The 15,667-nt window shown below is 41.0% G+C and overlaps 1 protein-coding gene across 4 annotated transcripts in view; it reads right to left on the bottom strand.

Moving 5' to 3' along the window:
* The window catches only part of TBC1D31 (TBC1 domain family member 31), a 53,095-nt gene extending 40,982 nt beyond the window's left edge, over window positions 1-12,113 (bottom strand). For all 4 annotated transcript variants that reach the window (XM_054590445.1, XM_054590446.1, XM_054590448.1 and 1 more), the window contains exons 1-4: window positions 11,910-12,113; window positions 7,884-8,030; window positions 4,175-4,290; window positions 474-652 (exon numbers count right to left, since the gene is read on the bottom strand). In XM_054590445.1, the coding sequence (XP_054446420.1) occupies window positions 474-652; window positions 4,175-4,290; window positions 7,884-8,030; window positions 11,910-11,986 (519 nt within the window). In that variant the 5' untranslated portion in view covers window positions 11,987-12,113. The remainder of the gene's footprint in view (window positions 1-473; window positions 653-4,174; window positions 4,291-7,883; window positions 8,031-11,909) is intronic.
* Window positions 12,114-15,667: the final 3,554 nt, after the last annotated feature.

Genomic DNA, 15,667 nt, shown 5'->3' with positions numbered 1-15,667 from the left:
ACGAATTAGTAAACAGAGGGACAGAAAGATAGATCCATCCTATAGTAAAGGAGAATCTAGTATAGGAAGATGTTAGTGATAGAATCTAGATGGTGTGTGTATGTGTGCTCATTGTGAAATTCTTTCAAATCGGTTGTATGTTTGAAATTTTTCATAACAAAATGTTGGGGGGGATTAAAAACTCAAACAAAACCAATTGGCTAAACAAAAACTATCAACTTGCTAAAGCTGAAGTTATACACTATAATAATAGTTAAAAAAAAAAAAAAAGGAAAAAGCTCAGCGACTTATAAGCTGTAGCCACAGGCAACAGCTTCAATTCTATAGGCTGCGTTCCTCTGCTTGTTGCTGAGTGACGAGACCACTGGTATGTGGGACAAAGTGCATCATTACCCTTAAATCATCTAGAAATCCTGTTGACCAAGAAACTAGCCTGCGAGGCACAATAGATCAAGATGCCCTCTCCCACTGACCTTTTGTATGCCCACAGACTGGAGAATATTCAGCTTTCTTTTTCTCTGAAAGGTATCCAGGTCCCAGAGCTGCGCCGTGTCAGAAGAAGTAGTGATGGCGTATCTCCCTGAGGCATGCACGGAGATCGCAAACACTGATGACTCATGTCCTCTCATCCAGCTAACTAGCTCCTTGGTGACTGTGGTAAAAAGTAAAATCGTTACATGGGCAAAACACCATATATCGTCCAAGAACTAGTTCAGCTGATGGCTAGGGATTATGAGGCACCTGCATTAACACCTACAGTAATGGAAGCCTGTGTCTAGTTATGAATTGCACTAGGGGACAGGTTAGTAATGTGTGTGGATCATGGAGATGTGAGGAGATGAGGCCGAACAAGGGCCTACGAACAGCCTTTGGCATGTGCAAGGGAGCCTGGGCTCTCTCTTGTGAGGAATACTCTCATTTCGGAGGGCACCACATCTGGCCAGTGTTTTAGGAAGAGTATTTTGAGATATAATGTGGATCTACTGGAAAGAGGGAAGAGATTAGACAAGATGACTAGTTTATCTATTGCTGTAACACCCCAGGAAGGGGACAAGGAGGGTCTAAATTAAGGATGTGGCAATTCAGAAAGAACAAATTCAAGATACATGAAGGAGAAAAATAAAAGGCCTTTGTGATCAAATGGATGTGTGGAGATAAAAGAGGAGTTAAGACTCCAGAGGTCCTGGTTTAGCTATGTAAACAGGTGGTGATATCATTAATTAACATGAGAAATACATGAGGAGGAACAGGTTTAGCAGTGTGGGAAGAATGAGATAATTAATTTGATTTTTAAAATGGATTCTGAGGTACATGTGTGTGCATGCATGTGTGTGTTTGACATACAAGCAGAGAAAACAGCATGGTTAGGAAAAATACCAAAAACTATTCATGATAATTATCCCTGGGTAATAAAATCATGAGTAACCTTTATTTTCTCTTTATATTTTCTGTGTTTCCAAGTTTGCTATGGTAGGCATATTTTAATCAGATTTTTTTTCCTCCAGAAAGATGGACTTGAGGAAAACAGAAAGCAAGATGTAAGTCTGGGAAACATTAAGATACAAAGTAGGTCAAAACTAAAGACAGTGGAACAGATAAACCCTTAGGGAGAGAGCAGTGGTTTCCAAACACCAGTCTTAAAAGTCTGGCATTAGTTAATGGTGAATTTTCCACTGGTGTTCAGTAAAGTGAGAAAAATAATAATGAGTTTTTTCATAAAGCTACATTTAAAGTACTATTTTATACTCTAGTATTATATCCTTCCAAGTTTCTTTATGTTAAAAAAAATCCCTTGTTTTATGAAGTTATGTTTTTTCCAAAGTCAATTAGAAAAATAAAAGTTGACAACCTAAGTGGGATCTTCTACTTTTCTTTTTAACTGGGTCAAAAATCAAAAAGCCTAGGAACCATGTAAAAGAAGCAGGAGAGAAACCACTGTAGAGGCTGCCAGAAAGGCAGGAGGAGAACTGAGAGAGAGAACAGTATGAAAACTAAGAGTATTAAACTTGTCCACAGTGTTGAATGCTACTGAGAAATAGAATGAAAGTACAAAAAGGGTTTACGCAATCAGAAGTTGCTCCTGACCTTGGAGACAGAAGCGTCAGTAGCATGGAGTAGGGGGAGCAAGGGTCAGAATTCATCGATGGAAGCTGCGAAGATGCAGGATTTGGCAGTGAGGACGAAGGTAGTTGGGGAGGTAGAGACAACATCTCAGGAAGGGACTTCATGGGGGGTGGGCGTTGTCCATAACACACAAGAGACTGTAAAAAGATGGAACTAAGAAAGAAGAACAGAGTGGAATCCAAGGAAAGCAGTCACTGATGAACATAAAGACAGTTTTTCAGAACTTCTGTGACAGCAGTGTTTGTAATACCAAAAACTGGGAGCAGGCGAAAGCCCATCAATAGGAAATAGGTTAAATAATTCTGGTAGAGTAGACTATTCAGTGATGAGGTTAAATATACTGTATGAGTTTTTGAGGGAAAAAAATGATTGCACAAAACAAGATAGATAGAATGATGCTATGTTTGTTAGAATATAAAGAAGGCATGTGCAGGAAAGCAGGCGGGAAAGACAGGTCTCTGTTATGAAAAACCCCTGACTGAAGAACGACTGCTTCCCTCTGGCACGCACAGTCAGGACTAAGAGCAGGGGCTCTCCAGCTGGACTGCCAGCCTGGGAATCCTGGTTCCTCCGCTTAGAAACTGCGGCGCCTGGGTCAAGTTACTTCTTTGCCTCAGTTTTCTCATCTGAAAAATGGGGATAATAAGTATCCATGTTTGTGGGTTACCGTATTTCACCATGTATAATGCACATTTTGCCCAAATTTTCGAGGGCAAAATAAGGATGCACATTATACATGGGTAGTACTAATTTGTTGCTGGTACACAAAATTTCTTGTGCCTTGTATCTATTCTTGTGTTTTGTAATTATTTGTTACATAAAATTCCTTATACTAGAATATGTTCAAAAATAAATGCAGATTCCTTTATAATATAAAAAACAAATATCTAAATATAAATTTTAAAAACTGAATTAAAAAATTAAATCAAAAGATTTTTTTTCCTGAAAAAAAAAAAACATGGGTGCACATTATACATGGGAGCACATTATACACGGCAAAGTATGGTATTATGATGATTGTAATTAATTAACATGTATAAGGTCATAGAACAGAATCTGGCAAAGAGTAAACACTACAAGTGTTAGCTGTCACTATTATTACTGTTTTTATGGTTTATATATTTTTTTCCTAAATATTATAACACATCAATTTCTTTAATAACAAGAGAAAAACAATACAGTTGAGATCTTTTTTCTTAATAAGAGTAAGAGGTTCAGTTTATAAAACTCTACACTCTATAAAAAATATATTGTATAAAATACAATAGGTTATGTTTAAAAAGTATTATTCTCGGCTTTCAAAGGCATGTATGGTCTTTGTCCAGGCTGTTGGGAGGCAGCCTCTAAATCCCGGGGACATCCCCAGTGATAGGAGGGTGCTTGTTATTTGTGGTGGGTCCATCAGACAACGGCACAGGTTTGTGCCAAGGAGAGAACCTCAGAGTAGGGGCCGGCCATGCCAGAAAGACCAACGGAGTGAGTGATTAGGTTGGGGCTTTGGGCCACTTGACATCAGCCTGACCTCCACAGAGAGGAGGGAAGGATGGAGGCTGTGTTCAGACAGGCAGGCAATGAGGCAATCAATCGTGCCCACACAATGAAGCCCCAGTAAAAACTCTGGACAACAAAGCTTGGGTGGATTTCTTCATCTGGCGATGCTCCGTTAGGACGGCCATACACTGACTGATGCGTCCCTGAGGGCGATGGACCCTTCTCAAATTCTCCTCTATGTCTCTCTTCCTTTGGCGGGTTCTAATTTCTACCCTTTTGCTACATTTAAACTACAATAATAAGCATAGTGCTTTCTCAAGTTCTGTGAGTCATCCTAGTGAATTTTCAAACCAGGGGGTGGCTGTGGGGAGCCTTGGATATGCAGCCAGCTGACTGGATGGTAGAATGGCCGTGGGGCCCCTGAACTTGTGGCTGGTGCCTGAAGCGAGGGATGTGTTCTGGGGACTGCTCCCGCAGACAGCACAGACTGTCACACTCCTTGCACTACTTCAGTCTATATTTCACTCTGCTTCAAAAGACAAATAACAGGACTTCTTACCTGTATCAAAACATTTAATAGAATAATCAGCCAGCGCCACAAGGAATTCAGACTTCCTGCGAAGATTAAAGGCCAGAGCTGTGCAGGCTTGTGCTGTTCGCTGAACAAGATTAAACCTATTAAGAGATGATTGCATTAGTATCAGAAATCCTTCCAATAACCATAAATTTTATGTTGGAGGAGTCCTTAGGGATGAAGAAAATGAAACCCAGAAAAATGAGTTCCCATTTTGGTAAGCCAAAAATAGATTATAAAGAGCACTAACTGCCATGTAAAGGAGTTTGGATCTCTCACACAAAATGGGAAGCCAGCAGAATTACAATCAGTCACGTCTTTCAGGAAGATGATGTAGCAACGATCGCACATGGAGAGAGGGACAAGGAAGAAGAGACCGCTAAGAAAACTGCTACAGAGAATCTTGACCAGAGTTTTGAGTATGAAAAGAAAAGGATAAACAGGAGAGGTGTCAGGTGTCAAGTGGGGAGAGGCTGAGTGATCCGTCTACCATGGGGTAAAGAGGGGGAAGCCAGGAATTCTTCACGTAGCAAATGAAGACAACATATCTCATAAGGCTCTTGTGATGATTATCTGATATATGATGACTGAGTGAAATATGTATTGAGCTTAGCAGATTCCTTGGTACATAGCTAGTTTAATTTACAAAAAATAAATTTTAGGCTTGGGCAAAAGGCAAACAAGTTTGGGGACAGGAAAAAAACAAGTCTCATTTTAAACATGTTGAATTTAAGGCCCTTGCAAAACATCTAGGACTGAATTGTCCCAAAGAAATACAGTGTGGGCCACATGTATAATTTAAATTTTTCTAGGAGCCACATTAAAAAAATAAAAAGAAACAGGTCAAATTAATCTTAATGATGTATTTTACTTAATTCTATATGTTGAAATAATATTTCAACATTTAATTAAAATATTCGTGAGCTATTTTACCTTCTTTTCTTCATACTAGTTTTAAAAATCCAGACTGTATTGTACACTAATGACACATCTGAATTTGGACCAGTCTCCTTTCGAGGGCTCAGGAACTCTGTGCAGCTGTGGCTGCCACACTGGACACCAACCCAGAAGCTACACAGCGCAGTAGAAGCAGATCTGAGTTAACAGTACTTAGAAGGCAGCTGAATGAAGCCTGAGGCATGGGGGTGATGAGCATATCAAAGAGAACACCTGGAATATGGAAGGAAGTAGGCCAAGGACAGACCCCAAAGTAGCACAACAACTGTGCAGCAGACACTGGAAGAAGCATCAGCAAAACAAGGGAAAAAAATAAACAGAGGCAGAAAAATCGAGAAAACATTGTACCTTGAAGCATAAGGAAAAAAGTAAAGGGAGGAGGGGAAGGTCAAAGTATTTAATAAAAAGGGAACTGAGGAAACCATTGGATTAGCAGTTAGGAACACTTGGAGGAAGCCCAGTGTAGTGGATTTTAGAATCACACAGGCCTGAGTTCAAATCTCACCTCTGCCCAGCTGTAAATATTTATAGAGAGAAAAGGGACAGTGAACAAAATAAGAGAGAGGACCTCATGTCCCGGGGGTGGCTATAGAAGACAGAGATGAGCACTAGAAGAAATTAGGGTCACCTATTTTTACAAATAAAGTGACCGTCTGGTGAACTTACAGCTGTATCTGAGGTCGCAGCTAGAGAGGAGGAGGGGAAGCTTGAAGACTGCAGTGAGAACAAGGGTAGGAAACTGATAAAGGTTTGAAACACTCGGAGGAGAACGGGAGAAGCAGCAATAGCAAAGTGAATGAAGTGCCAAGCATCACTGGCGAAGTTCATTACTGCAGTCAATCAACAGTTATTCTTATTTCATTTAGCAGTGGGAGCAAAGAAGAGATCACTGTATAGATCTAAGACTGGGACTTGGCAGGGCAAGTTAGGCAAGAATAAAAGGGGGTGGAGAATTGTGACCATTACTTTTTTGGTAAAGAGCAGAAACATGACTAACAGATTTCTACCTAGTAAACTACAGGTAAAGTAATTACACATGAACTTTTCTTTTCCTGAGCTTTTTGGGAATGTTACTGAGATCACGTTCCCTACAAATAAGGACATTCTCCTGTATAGTCACAAGACAACCATCAAAAATCAGAAAATTATATTTGATATCACCACCCTCTAATCCTCAGACCCTACTGTCCCAATAATGTCCTTTACAACAAAAGGATCTGCTCAGATTCATCTTGCCTTTACTTGTCACGAGTCTAGTCTCCCTCGGTCCAGGACAAGTTCTTCTGTCTTTCCACAACTTTCATGACCTGGACCCCTGTGAAGATTACGGGCCAGTCTTGTTACACAATGCCCTTAACTGACCTTTATCCGATGAGTCACCCGATTAGATTCAGGTTACCTGTCCTTGGCAGGAATATCACAGACGTGACACTGTTTGCTTTTTCCTGTATCCTCTCAGGTAGCACACAAGTTTCGATTTGTCCCACTACTGGTTAATTTAACTTTAATCATTTGATCAGGTGGTGTTTGCCAGGTTTCTTCACAGTAAAATTAACCGTTTTTCCTCTGTAATTAATATTTTGTAGCGAAGTACTTTCTGACTATGTAAATATCCGTTCTCATTAAACCGTCTGTGGACTCCAGCACAAACGTGTGGATTTCGATTTCATTCAGTGGGTTATGACCCATCACTGCCATTATTCATTTTGATACTCAAATTGTCTACAATCTAGCCAGAGGGAACTCCTTCAAGCTGACATCTACTTCCTTGTGAAACATCCCCATTATTTTTCGCACAATGCCTTATCTGGCTACAAAATGTTCCAGGCGCATCTTGTACTCTCCGTACTTCCATCCTGAAAGTGGCCATTTTTGCTAGAACCCGTGACTTGTTTCAGCGGAGAGTGGTACTTAGAAAAGAAGAGCTGGGCACTGAGTATGTCCATTGCTGAGGGAGAGAGGGTGCTGTTGCTCCCAGGTGGACAAAGCTGGGAAACACATGCACCCATAACTCATTCACTCGCTCATACACACACCTTTATTTATTTCTATGTCTGTCTACAAATACGCAGTCCAGTACCACAGGCTCATTCCAATTTCCTCACTTTCCGCATCTGTAAGTCCCCTTTCCAACAGTTAGAAACCCGGTCCCCATGATCCTCAATATATTTACTCATTTGATCCAAGCCTCCCCCCGTTCCCATCCCCCACCCTACGCCCGCCTTTCTCATAATTGCCCCGTCTCCCACTCAGATACCTTTTGACTCTCTGGCTGGGGGGATCCAGGCCACCATCACACCTACCCCCCCTGCACAAATGCCTACTGTGATCAGTCTCACTAAACTAAGTTGTTCAGCAGAGAAGAGGAGAAGAGGAAGAGGAATAAGGATTGATTCTTTAAGATTCCTCGATCCAGTATTTTGACAACAATGTACATAGAAATTGTGTTACTTCTAAATTGCCTAATGAAGTACCAGACAGTAAATGACAAATTAGCAATAAAATTTTAAATTTAAGGAAAAGAGAGATACTGTTAAAACCAGAACTTTAATTCTCTAAAAAATAACCATATTGTCTTTCTATCCTTTCCTCTTTTTCTTCCGTCAGCATTTATGACAGTGTTTTACAAGATACCTGAAATATAAGAACTTAATATACCTTTCTGAATGAATAATAACAGGTACAAAAAGTCAGTGAATTAACATTAAATAATGTAGATATCAAAAGTATCACTCACCTATTTCCAGACAAATCAAAAACATAGATATTTCCTTGATGGTCCCCAGCAATTAAGCAATCACCTGAGCTATCAAAAGCCACATTCAAAAACCGCAAAACTTTGGGAAGGTAATCAGAAGTCGAGTGAATGATGTTCACTATAATTCTGTAAAACAAACACACACTTTAAATTCAATGGCAGGCATTACCTGTTATTATGAAAACTACGGCTTCTCTAATTTTGATGGTTTTTGCCTACCCATTCTTCCCTCCTATTGCTGCTCCTCCGAAATCCTACACTGATTTCTGAAAACAGTAGAGAAAGTTATTCATTATCCAAGTAGCTGTTCGTTTATTCACCAAATATCTGACAAGTCACTATACATCTGACACTGAACAAGCCAGGAACTCAGAGTAATTGATAGACATGGGTCCTGCCCTCATGTGAATTTCAGACACATTTAAAAAACAGAGGCAGGTAGGAACAGACTTACAAATTGTGATTATGTGACAGACAAAAACAGGATGTAAGAGAATTCATTTTTGATTTAAACTGTTACATTATGCAATAGACACATGCTAAAAATAATGATATAATTAGTGAAAAGTACTGAGTTTTATATAAATCATAAGCTACCACATGTAAGGAAAAGTTTGATTCAATATTCCAATTTTAAGGTCTCCTACTGCGATTTTGTTTCTGTGATACAGTGTTCCAAAGTGAAAGTGTCCTTGAGTTTTATTTTTAGCTATCTTTGTCTAAAGTTACTTTTTTTGAGGAAGATCAAATATACCTACTGAAAATAAAGCTGTTGTAAAACTTACAGCATAAAGTAACTAACTCCTTAAAATAAGACATGTATGTATATTTGGGTCATTAACCAGAATGACTCATTCTTTACTGCAACAGTAGTTTTCAAATCATGGTAATCTTTATCTTAGTTGACTTTTTGGGAATTTTTTAACTTTGATATTAAAAACACCTATTTTCCACATTATCACTTCATTAAAAAACACTAAACTGAGTTAAGAGTATTAAACATTTTCTTTAGTTTATCTAAACAAGGCTTTTCGGACTCACTGGTTACAACAGCAAAATTCTTATCATGCTCGCTTTTATCTAGTCCCTGACAAAGATTCTTTGCTTGGCCAAACTTTAGTCAGACTCCTGAACCTTCTCCTATGCCCTGTCTGTGCCCTTCCTTGTAAAATCTCATTTTCGCAAGAAGCCTGCTCAGTCAGTTTAATCCGATCTCCCCACTCCCAATACCTGATCATCCTTGGTATGTGATCCTCTTCCCCATCACCCACCTCCCAGAGACATTTTACATCCCTCGTCTGTCTCCAGCAGGAATCGGTTTAGCCAGATTCCTGCCCAGAGGCTTTCTTACTAATTTTCCACCCACTGACCTCCGACCCTGCTCCTTTGCTATAAATTCCCACTTGCCCAGGCTGTATTCGGAATTAAGGCCAGTTCTATACTGAGGTCTCTTTTCCACTATTGCAATAGTCCTGCATAAAATCTGTTTTGACCACTCTACTGTTCAGCTGGGTTTTTTTCCCGGATATCCTCAGAGAGGGGAGGAATAAATGTATTGAAATGACAATAACATCAAAATGTTCCTTGACAATTAAACTCAGAGCAAATGACTTTCCCTTCCAGTCTGTTTTCTATATTTTTAAATGTGTTTGGGTTATAAAATTATATGATCATTGTTTAAAAAAGTATGAAAAATACAGAAAAGCACTAATGTGTAAATAAAATTAATTACACTCCTGCCATCTAGATATAATCACGATGAACAGCAACATTCTGCCCTTCCGAGTTTCCATATAGGTCACTCACACTAATATTTATTTTAGAAAAACTGTCTCCATTGCTCACAGGTTGCCTGACAGAGCTCCTGAGTCCTTAAACACAATAAAAACATTAAATATTTACCAACATGGGGATGCATGAGACACTATTTTAAAGTCTTCACAATACCCTATAACAGCTCTCTCTGGTAGGTATGATTATCCTCACTTAGAGTCTTGGGGATTAACCTGTCCAGGGTCACAAAGCTGGTAAGGGGACATTTACTTCAACTAAAGTACATCTGACTCCACGGTCAGTGCTCATTGCTCTCAACACCATAATGACGGGTTTTAACAAAAAGAAAGCTATGTTTTAGTGAAAGAAACAAATAAGGACATTTACAAATGGACTTGTTTCTTTCATTTTTGGAATCTTACATGCATATCTAGATGTTTTATGACAGCAAAAAAAGAGAATTATTGTGGGCTGGCAATAATGTTCAGAATATTTACAGAACATCAGAAGGGTGGTATTTACATAAACTCCAGATTTGAAAAGAAAAATCCATACTAAAGAATCCCAACCCCAGACAAAAAATGTTCTTCAAGGGAGTTGAAGGGCCAGCAGCACTGTTAGGGGACTGAGAGCAACCAGAGTCCAAACAAGCTGCTCGTACATCAACTAGCACCGAGTCTGGGCAGGCACCGTTGACACTCGGAGTCTGCTGATTTGGCCTGGCTGGTGTGGCTCGGTGGATTGACCATCAGCCTGTGAACAGAAAGGTCATGGATTCTATCCCAGGTCCGGGCACAGGCCTAGGTCACAGGCCAGGTCCCTGGTTGGGGAAGTGCGAAAGGCGACCAATGGCTGTTTCTCTCGTACATGGATGTTTCTCTCCCTCCCTTCCCCTCTCTCTGAAAAAAATAAATAAAATAAAATCTTTAAAAAAAAAATCTGTTGATTTGTATAAGAGCAACCAAAGAATCAACAGAAAAATTAAAAGAACAAGAAATACACTGAAATATGAACTCAAGCGATGAAGCAAAGTCCAGGAAACCCTAGGGAATTAGAAGCAGTAAGATCAACCTGCGTGCAGCAATCGGAACTAAGGCGGCATTGCTTTGGGGCAAAGGCTTCCATTAAAATCAAACGGGACAGGCTGAGCCTCAAACATGACTGTCTGGGAACAGGAAGAAAAGGAGACCTGGGGAGAGAGGGATAAATGAGCAAAGCACGGAGGAATTTTAGGGCAGTGGAAATACTTTCTATGGTATCACAGTGGGGGATATATGTCACTACACATTTGTCCAAACCCATAGAGCGTATACAAAACCCAGAGTGAATCCTCATGTAAACCAGACTTTGGATGACAATGATGTGTCAATGTAGGGTTCCTCCACTGCAACAAATGTACTGCTCTGGTGGGAGATACAGATATTGAGGAGGCTATGCATGTGTGGCAGCAGAGGGTATACAGGAAATCTTTGTACCTCCCTCTATATTTTGCTGTGAACCTAAATTGTCCTTTAAAAAAAAAAGGGCCTACTAAGAAAAAGCAGCAGCAGCAGCAGCAGCGCTGGCCTTACTAGAAGGTGGTCCTGCATTGCACGATGTGAATCCTGCACCGCTACTCCTAAACAAGCTAAAACGAGAACCAGAAGTTTGTTTAATTCCATTACTGTCTCCCTATGCTTAGCACGTTGTAGGTGCTCAACAAGTAGGTGATGAATGCGTGCTTGCCTAAATGCAGACAAGGATCGAAGGATGGACAAATTGCTGCATTTGTAATGGATGGAAATGCACTGCTCTCCTTCCCCCTCATCTTGAGGCCTTTTTCAGCTGCAACAGCTAACCAATATTTAGTGAGCATCTACTATGTGCCAGGAATACTAGGGATGCCATGATGGTTAAGGCAGGCAGAGTCCTGGCACTCGCTAGGAGTGCAAATTCTCCCACGTGTTTCAGAGGACCACCTGTCTCATGCTCCATGCTAAGCCTGGTCAAACCCTGCTCCTGGGCGGAGAAGGGGTGTCCGAGACTCAGGCTACCTGTATTTCCTGAAGTCACCTAAGCCAGGGATCTCGGGCAGATCGGGGCCAGAACCCGAACCTCTACTCGACTCCCTGCATCCCTTCCAGCGATCCTCTCCAACAGCCCTTGGGAAGCCTCTCCAAAGACTCCAGCGCGCCTGTCGCCTGCCGCGTCCACCCCTGTGCACAGCCCGCGCCCTCTCGCAGTGGCCTTTACCCGTCCCGTGTGGCCGGGGATGGCTTGCGGTGCCATATCTTGCCGCTTTCCTTGTTTCCCAGATCTGTGCTCTGCATGTTGAAGCCCGCCGCGGCTGCCACCGCCAGGTGACAACTGTCCAGTGCTTTCCCAGTAGGCCCCGCGCTCCTGCCCGGGAAATTTGACCACCAGTCCGCGAAGGCCTGGGATCTTCCTCCGACTGTACCAACGACGGGCAGGACGCCAACCTTTTTATTTACAACCAATCAGAAGACTGTTTCCTCCCAAACTAGCCGCCCCCCCCCCCCCCCCCCACCAGGTAATCCTTCCCGCTTTGGACGATGGAATCGGCCAACGACCTTTTAGGCTCCGCCCCTTTTCGAGGTCCCCACCCCCACCCAAAGCCTTCTGGGAACCGTAGTTTTCTGCAGGTGGGACGTGGGTGTGAGGGGCAGGCTTGGGAATTCTGCATTGCCGGGTCCTCGCGGAGTTGTAGGCACCCACCGGAGGCAACAAAAGTGATTTTCTCCTCTGGTCCCGGCAGTGCACTCTACATTGCATTTAGGGATCAAGGAGTTGTAAAGACAACAGAGAAGCAAGGACTCAAATACAGAAAATTGAAGTGTTCCTTTTATGGAGCATTTAGGCGCACAAGACCATTTGTAGAGTACACTCTTCTTGCCCTTTTCACCATCCTCACGATTATTTTTTTCAAACGGTAATCTAACAAGAGGCTCCAATATTAGGGTGTCCAGCCCACCCATCATAAACCCGAAAGGCGACGTCATCATCAAGCAGTAGCATTGCTTTCACTTCTTTTTTTAAAATTATATTTCATTGATTATGTTACTACAGGTGTCTCAATTTTTCCCCTTTTACCTCCCTCCACCCAGCGCCCCCCGCGGTCCCCCACGTCCCTCCCACCCCCCGCTTCTGGCAAACTCCTCACCACTGTTCATGTCGATGGGCTCTGCATATAAGTTCTTTGGCTACTCCATTTCCTGTACTGGGGGTGTTTTACACCCCTATGGCTATTCTGTAACAACCTATTTGTACTTTTTAATCCCCTCACCTCTTTACCCATTCCCCAAAACCCCCTCCCATCTGGCAACCATCGAAAGGGCTCTCCAGATCCATGATTCTGTCTCTGTTCTTGTTTGTTTAGCTTGTTTTTTAGATTCAATAGTTGACAGATATGTATTTGTTGCCATTTAATTGCTCTTAGTTTTGAACAATTCTGAGAGACTATAGTTCTGAGAGACCAGACAATTTTAATAATCTATGGAAGAGGAGACAACCACATTCCACATTTTTACTAATCGGATTTGGGATGGTAACGAACAGTGAGTATGAACATTAGCATTACTGTTCAGGAAACATAGGGTGTTAAGCTTATGGGCACCTAACTTGAAACACAGGCTATTTCCCACATTTCTACCTTACACAAGTAACCAAACAATTTTGTTGTTTTTTCTTTTTAAATCAATAACAGAGACAAATCGGGTGAATGGTTTCCTTAACCACTCTGGTTTCACCTGCCTGCAGCTCAGTTTGCACGGCTATTGCAGCTCATGTGACCATCTTATTCAATTTCATATATTTGATAAGGAGGTTTCCATGTTCCAGCTCATCTGGACTCCCACTTCACACTTATTTTTGGATTTAATTGGGCCAAAGCTCAAGGTCAGGCTGGCAACTGTATCCATGCTGCCAACCTTCTTCTCATTACAATCTTCCAATTTATATAACCCAAATAGGTAGACTGTTTACTAGTTTTTTCCTGAATCATTATTTGGTTAATAACTAAAGCATCCTGTACATACAGTTTCAATTTTATTTAGGTGTAATTGACACTCAATAAGCTGCACATACTGAAATTGTATAACAAGTTGTGACATACATATGTCCCTGTGAAACCATCATTGTGATAAAAAAGAACATATCCACCAGCCCCAAGTTTCCTCCTGTGCCTTTGCAATCTCTTCTTATCCCCCCACCCCACCTTGCCCACAGGCAATCACTAATCTGCTTTCTGTCTTTTGGATTAGTTAATATTTTCTAGAAATTTATATAAATGGGTCCTGAATTATGCACTCTTTAACTGGGTCTGGCTCTTTCACTTGGCATAATTTTTTTGAGAGTTGGCTATGTTATTGGACATACCAGTTCATGTGCTTTTTTATTGCTGAGAAGTCTTCCACGGTATTGACATAGCACAATTAATTTATCCATTCACCTGTTGATGAACATTGGGATTATTTCCAGTTTTGCGCTATTACAAAGAAAGCTGTTAGGAACATTTCTGTACAAATCCTTGTATGAACATATGTTTTCATTTCTCTTGGGTAAATTTTTAGAAGGGGAACAGCTGGGCCATATGGTAGGTGTATGGATTAACTTTTTAAGAAACTGTTTTCAAACTAGTTGCGCCAATTTATGTGCCACCACCAGTATAGGAGAGTTCCAGGTGCTCCACAACCATGATGAGTCTTTGTACAATAGTTATAGCCATTCCGGGAGTGTTGTGGTACCTCACGGTGATTCTAATGTGCATTTCTAGAATGACAAATAATGTTCAGCATATTTTCATGTACAAGTCCTTGTATGAACATATGTTTTTTTAATTTGCCTTCTTTTTTTTTGCCTTTTTGCCTTTTGCATTTATCCTTGGTAAAGTGTCTGTTCAAATTTTTTTGTCCGATTTTTAAATAGGCTGTTTTCTTATTATTACACTTGATCTTAGCCAAAAGGCTGAGAAGCGATGTTGTTTTCTTATTATTGAGTTTTGAGAGTTCTTTATATATTCTGAAAATAAGCCCTTTATCAAATATTATATATTCTTTACAAATATTTTCTCTCCGTCTGTGACTTGTTTTTTCATTCTTAACAGTGTCATTGGATGAACAGAAGATACTAATGCTGATGAAGATAAAGCTGTCATTTTCTTTTATGGACTGTGTTTTTGGTATCATATCTAAGTAACCTTTAACCTAACCCAAGGTCACAAAGATTTCCTCCTTTATTTCTTTATATGTATTTCAAATACATTCTCAGAGGAATGGAAAGCTGTGTGTGTCCAAGGAATTTGGGGGGTTTTGTTTTGCAAAGGTCTTTCTCCTTGTCCTCTCACCATTGAAGGATGCCTTCCCTCTTATGGTGACAATACATAATCTGGAGAGATAGGAAGCACTTGGCTTTGTTCACCATGCTAGAGGGAACTCAGTGGACATTTGGATTGCTCACTATCTGGCAACACCCTTTCTGTTTGGCGAAGATCCTAAAATATCTGGAAGGCAAAGGGCTGTCATTCTCTTTCCTAATTCCTTGGCAATCTGCTCAATAATGCCCCCCCACCCCCCAAAACTAGGCCAGTCCAGGGATAAGCAAGCCAATTAAACTAGTACAATGACCAAAACAACTAAAAAACAATTCAAATATTTACTCCAATCTCTCAAAGAGCGCTAAATGGAAAGCAATTAATAACCTGTAGTAAACTTCTTTAAAAAGCCATTGCCACCTAATTCAATCAGGTTAGACTAAGTTATGCCAAAATAAGTAACAATTCCAAAACCTCAGTGGCTTAAGACAACTCCTTATGGCTGAGTATTTAGCTCATCTTAGTCTCCAGGGGACCCAGGCGGTTGGAGCAGCCACTATTTCGAAAGCTTTGGGTTGCTGCGTCAGGTGGACATGCTCTTTCTGGGAAAGGCCCCCAGCTCACCACTTACTGGTCGTATGATTAACTCAGGGGATGGGCCTGACTTAGTGGAGCCAATCAG

Source organism: Pteronotus mesoamericanus, unplaced genomic scaffold (assembly GCF_021234165.1).
Source record: "Pteronotus mesoamericanus isolate MK-2021 breed Mesoamerican mustached bat unplaced genomic scaffold, CSHL_Meso_final scaffold_174, whole genome shotgun sequence".
Lineage (NCBI taxonomy): Eukaryota > Metazoa > Chordata > Mammalia > Chiroptera > Mormoopidae > Pteronotus > Pteronotus mesoamericanus.
The sequence above is the reverse complement of the archived record's forward strand: the minus strand, read 5'-3'. Positions and strand labels throughout refer to the sequence as shown.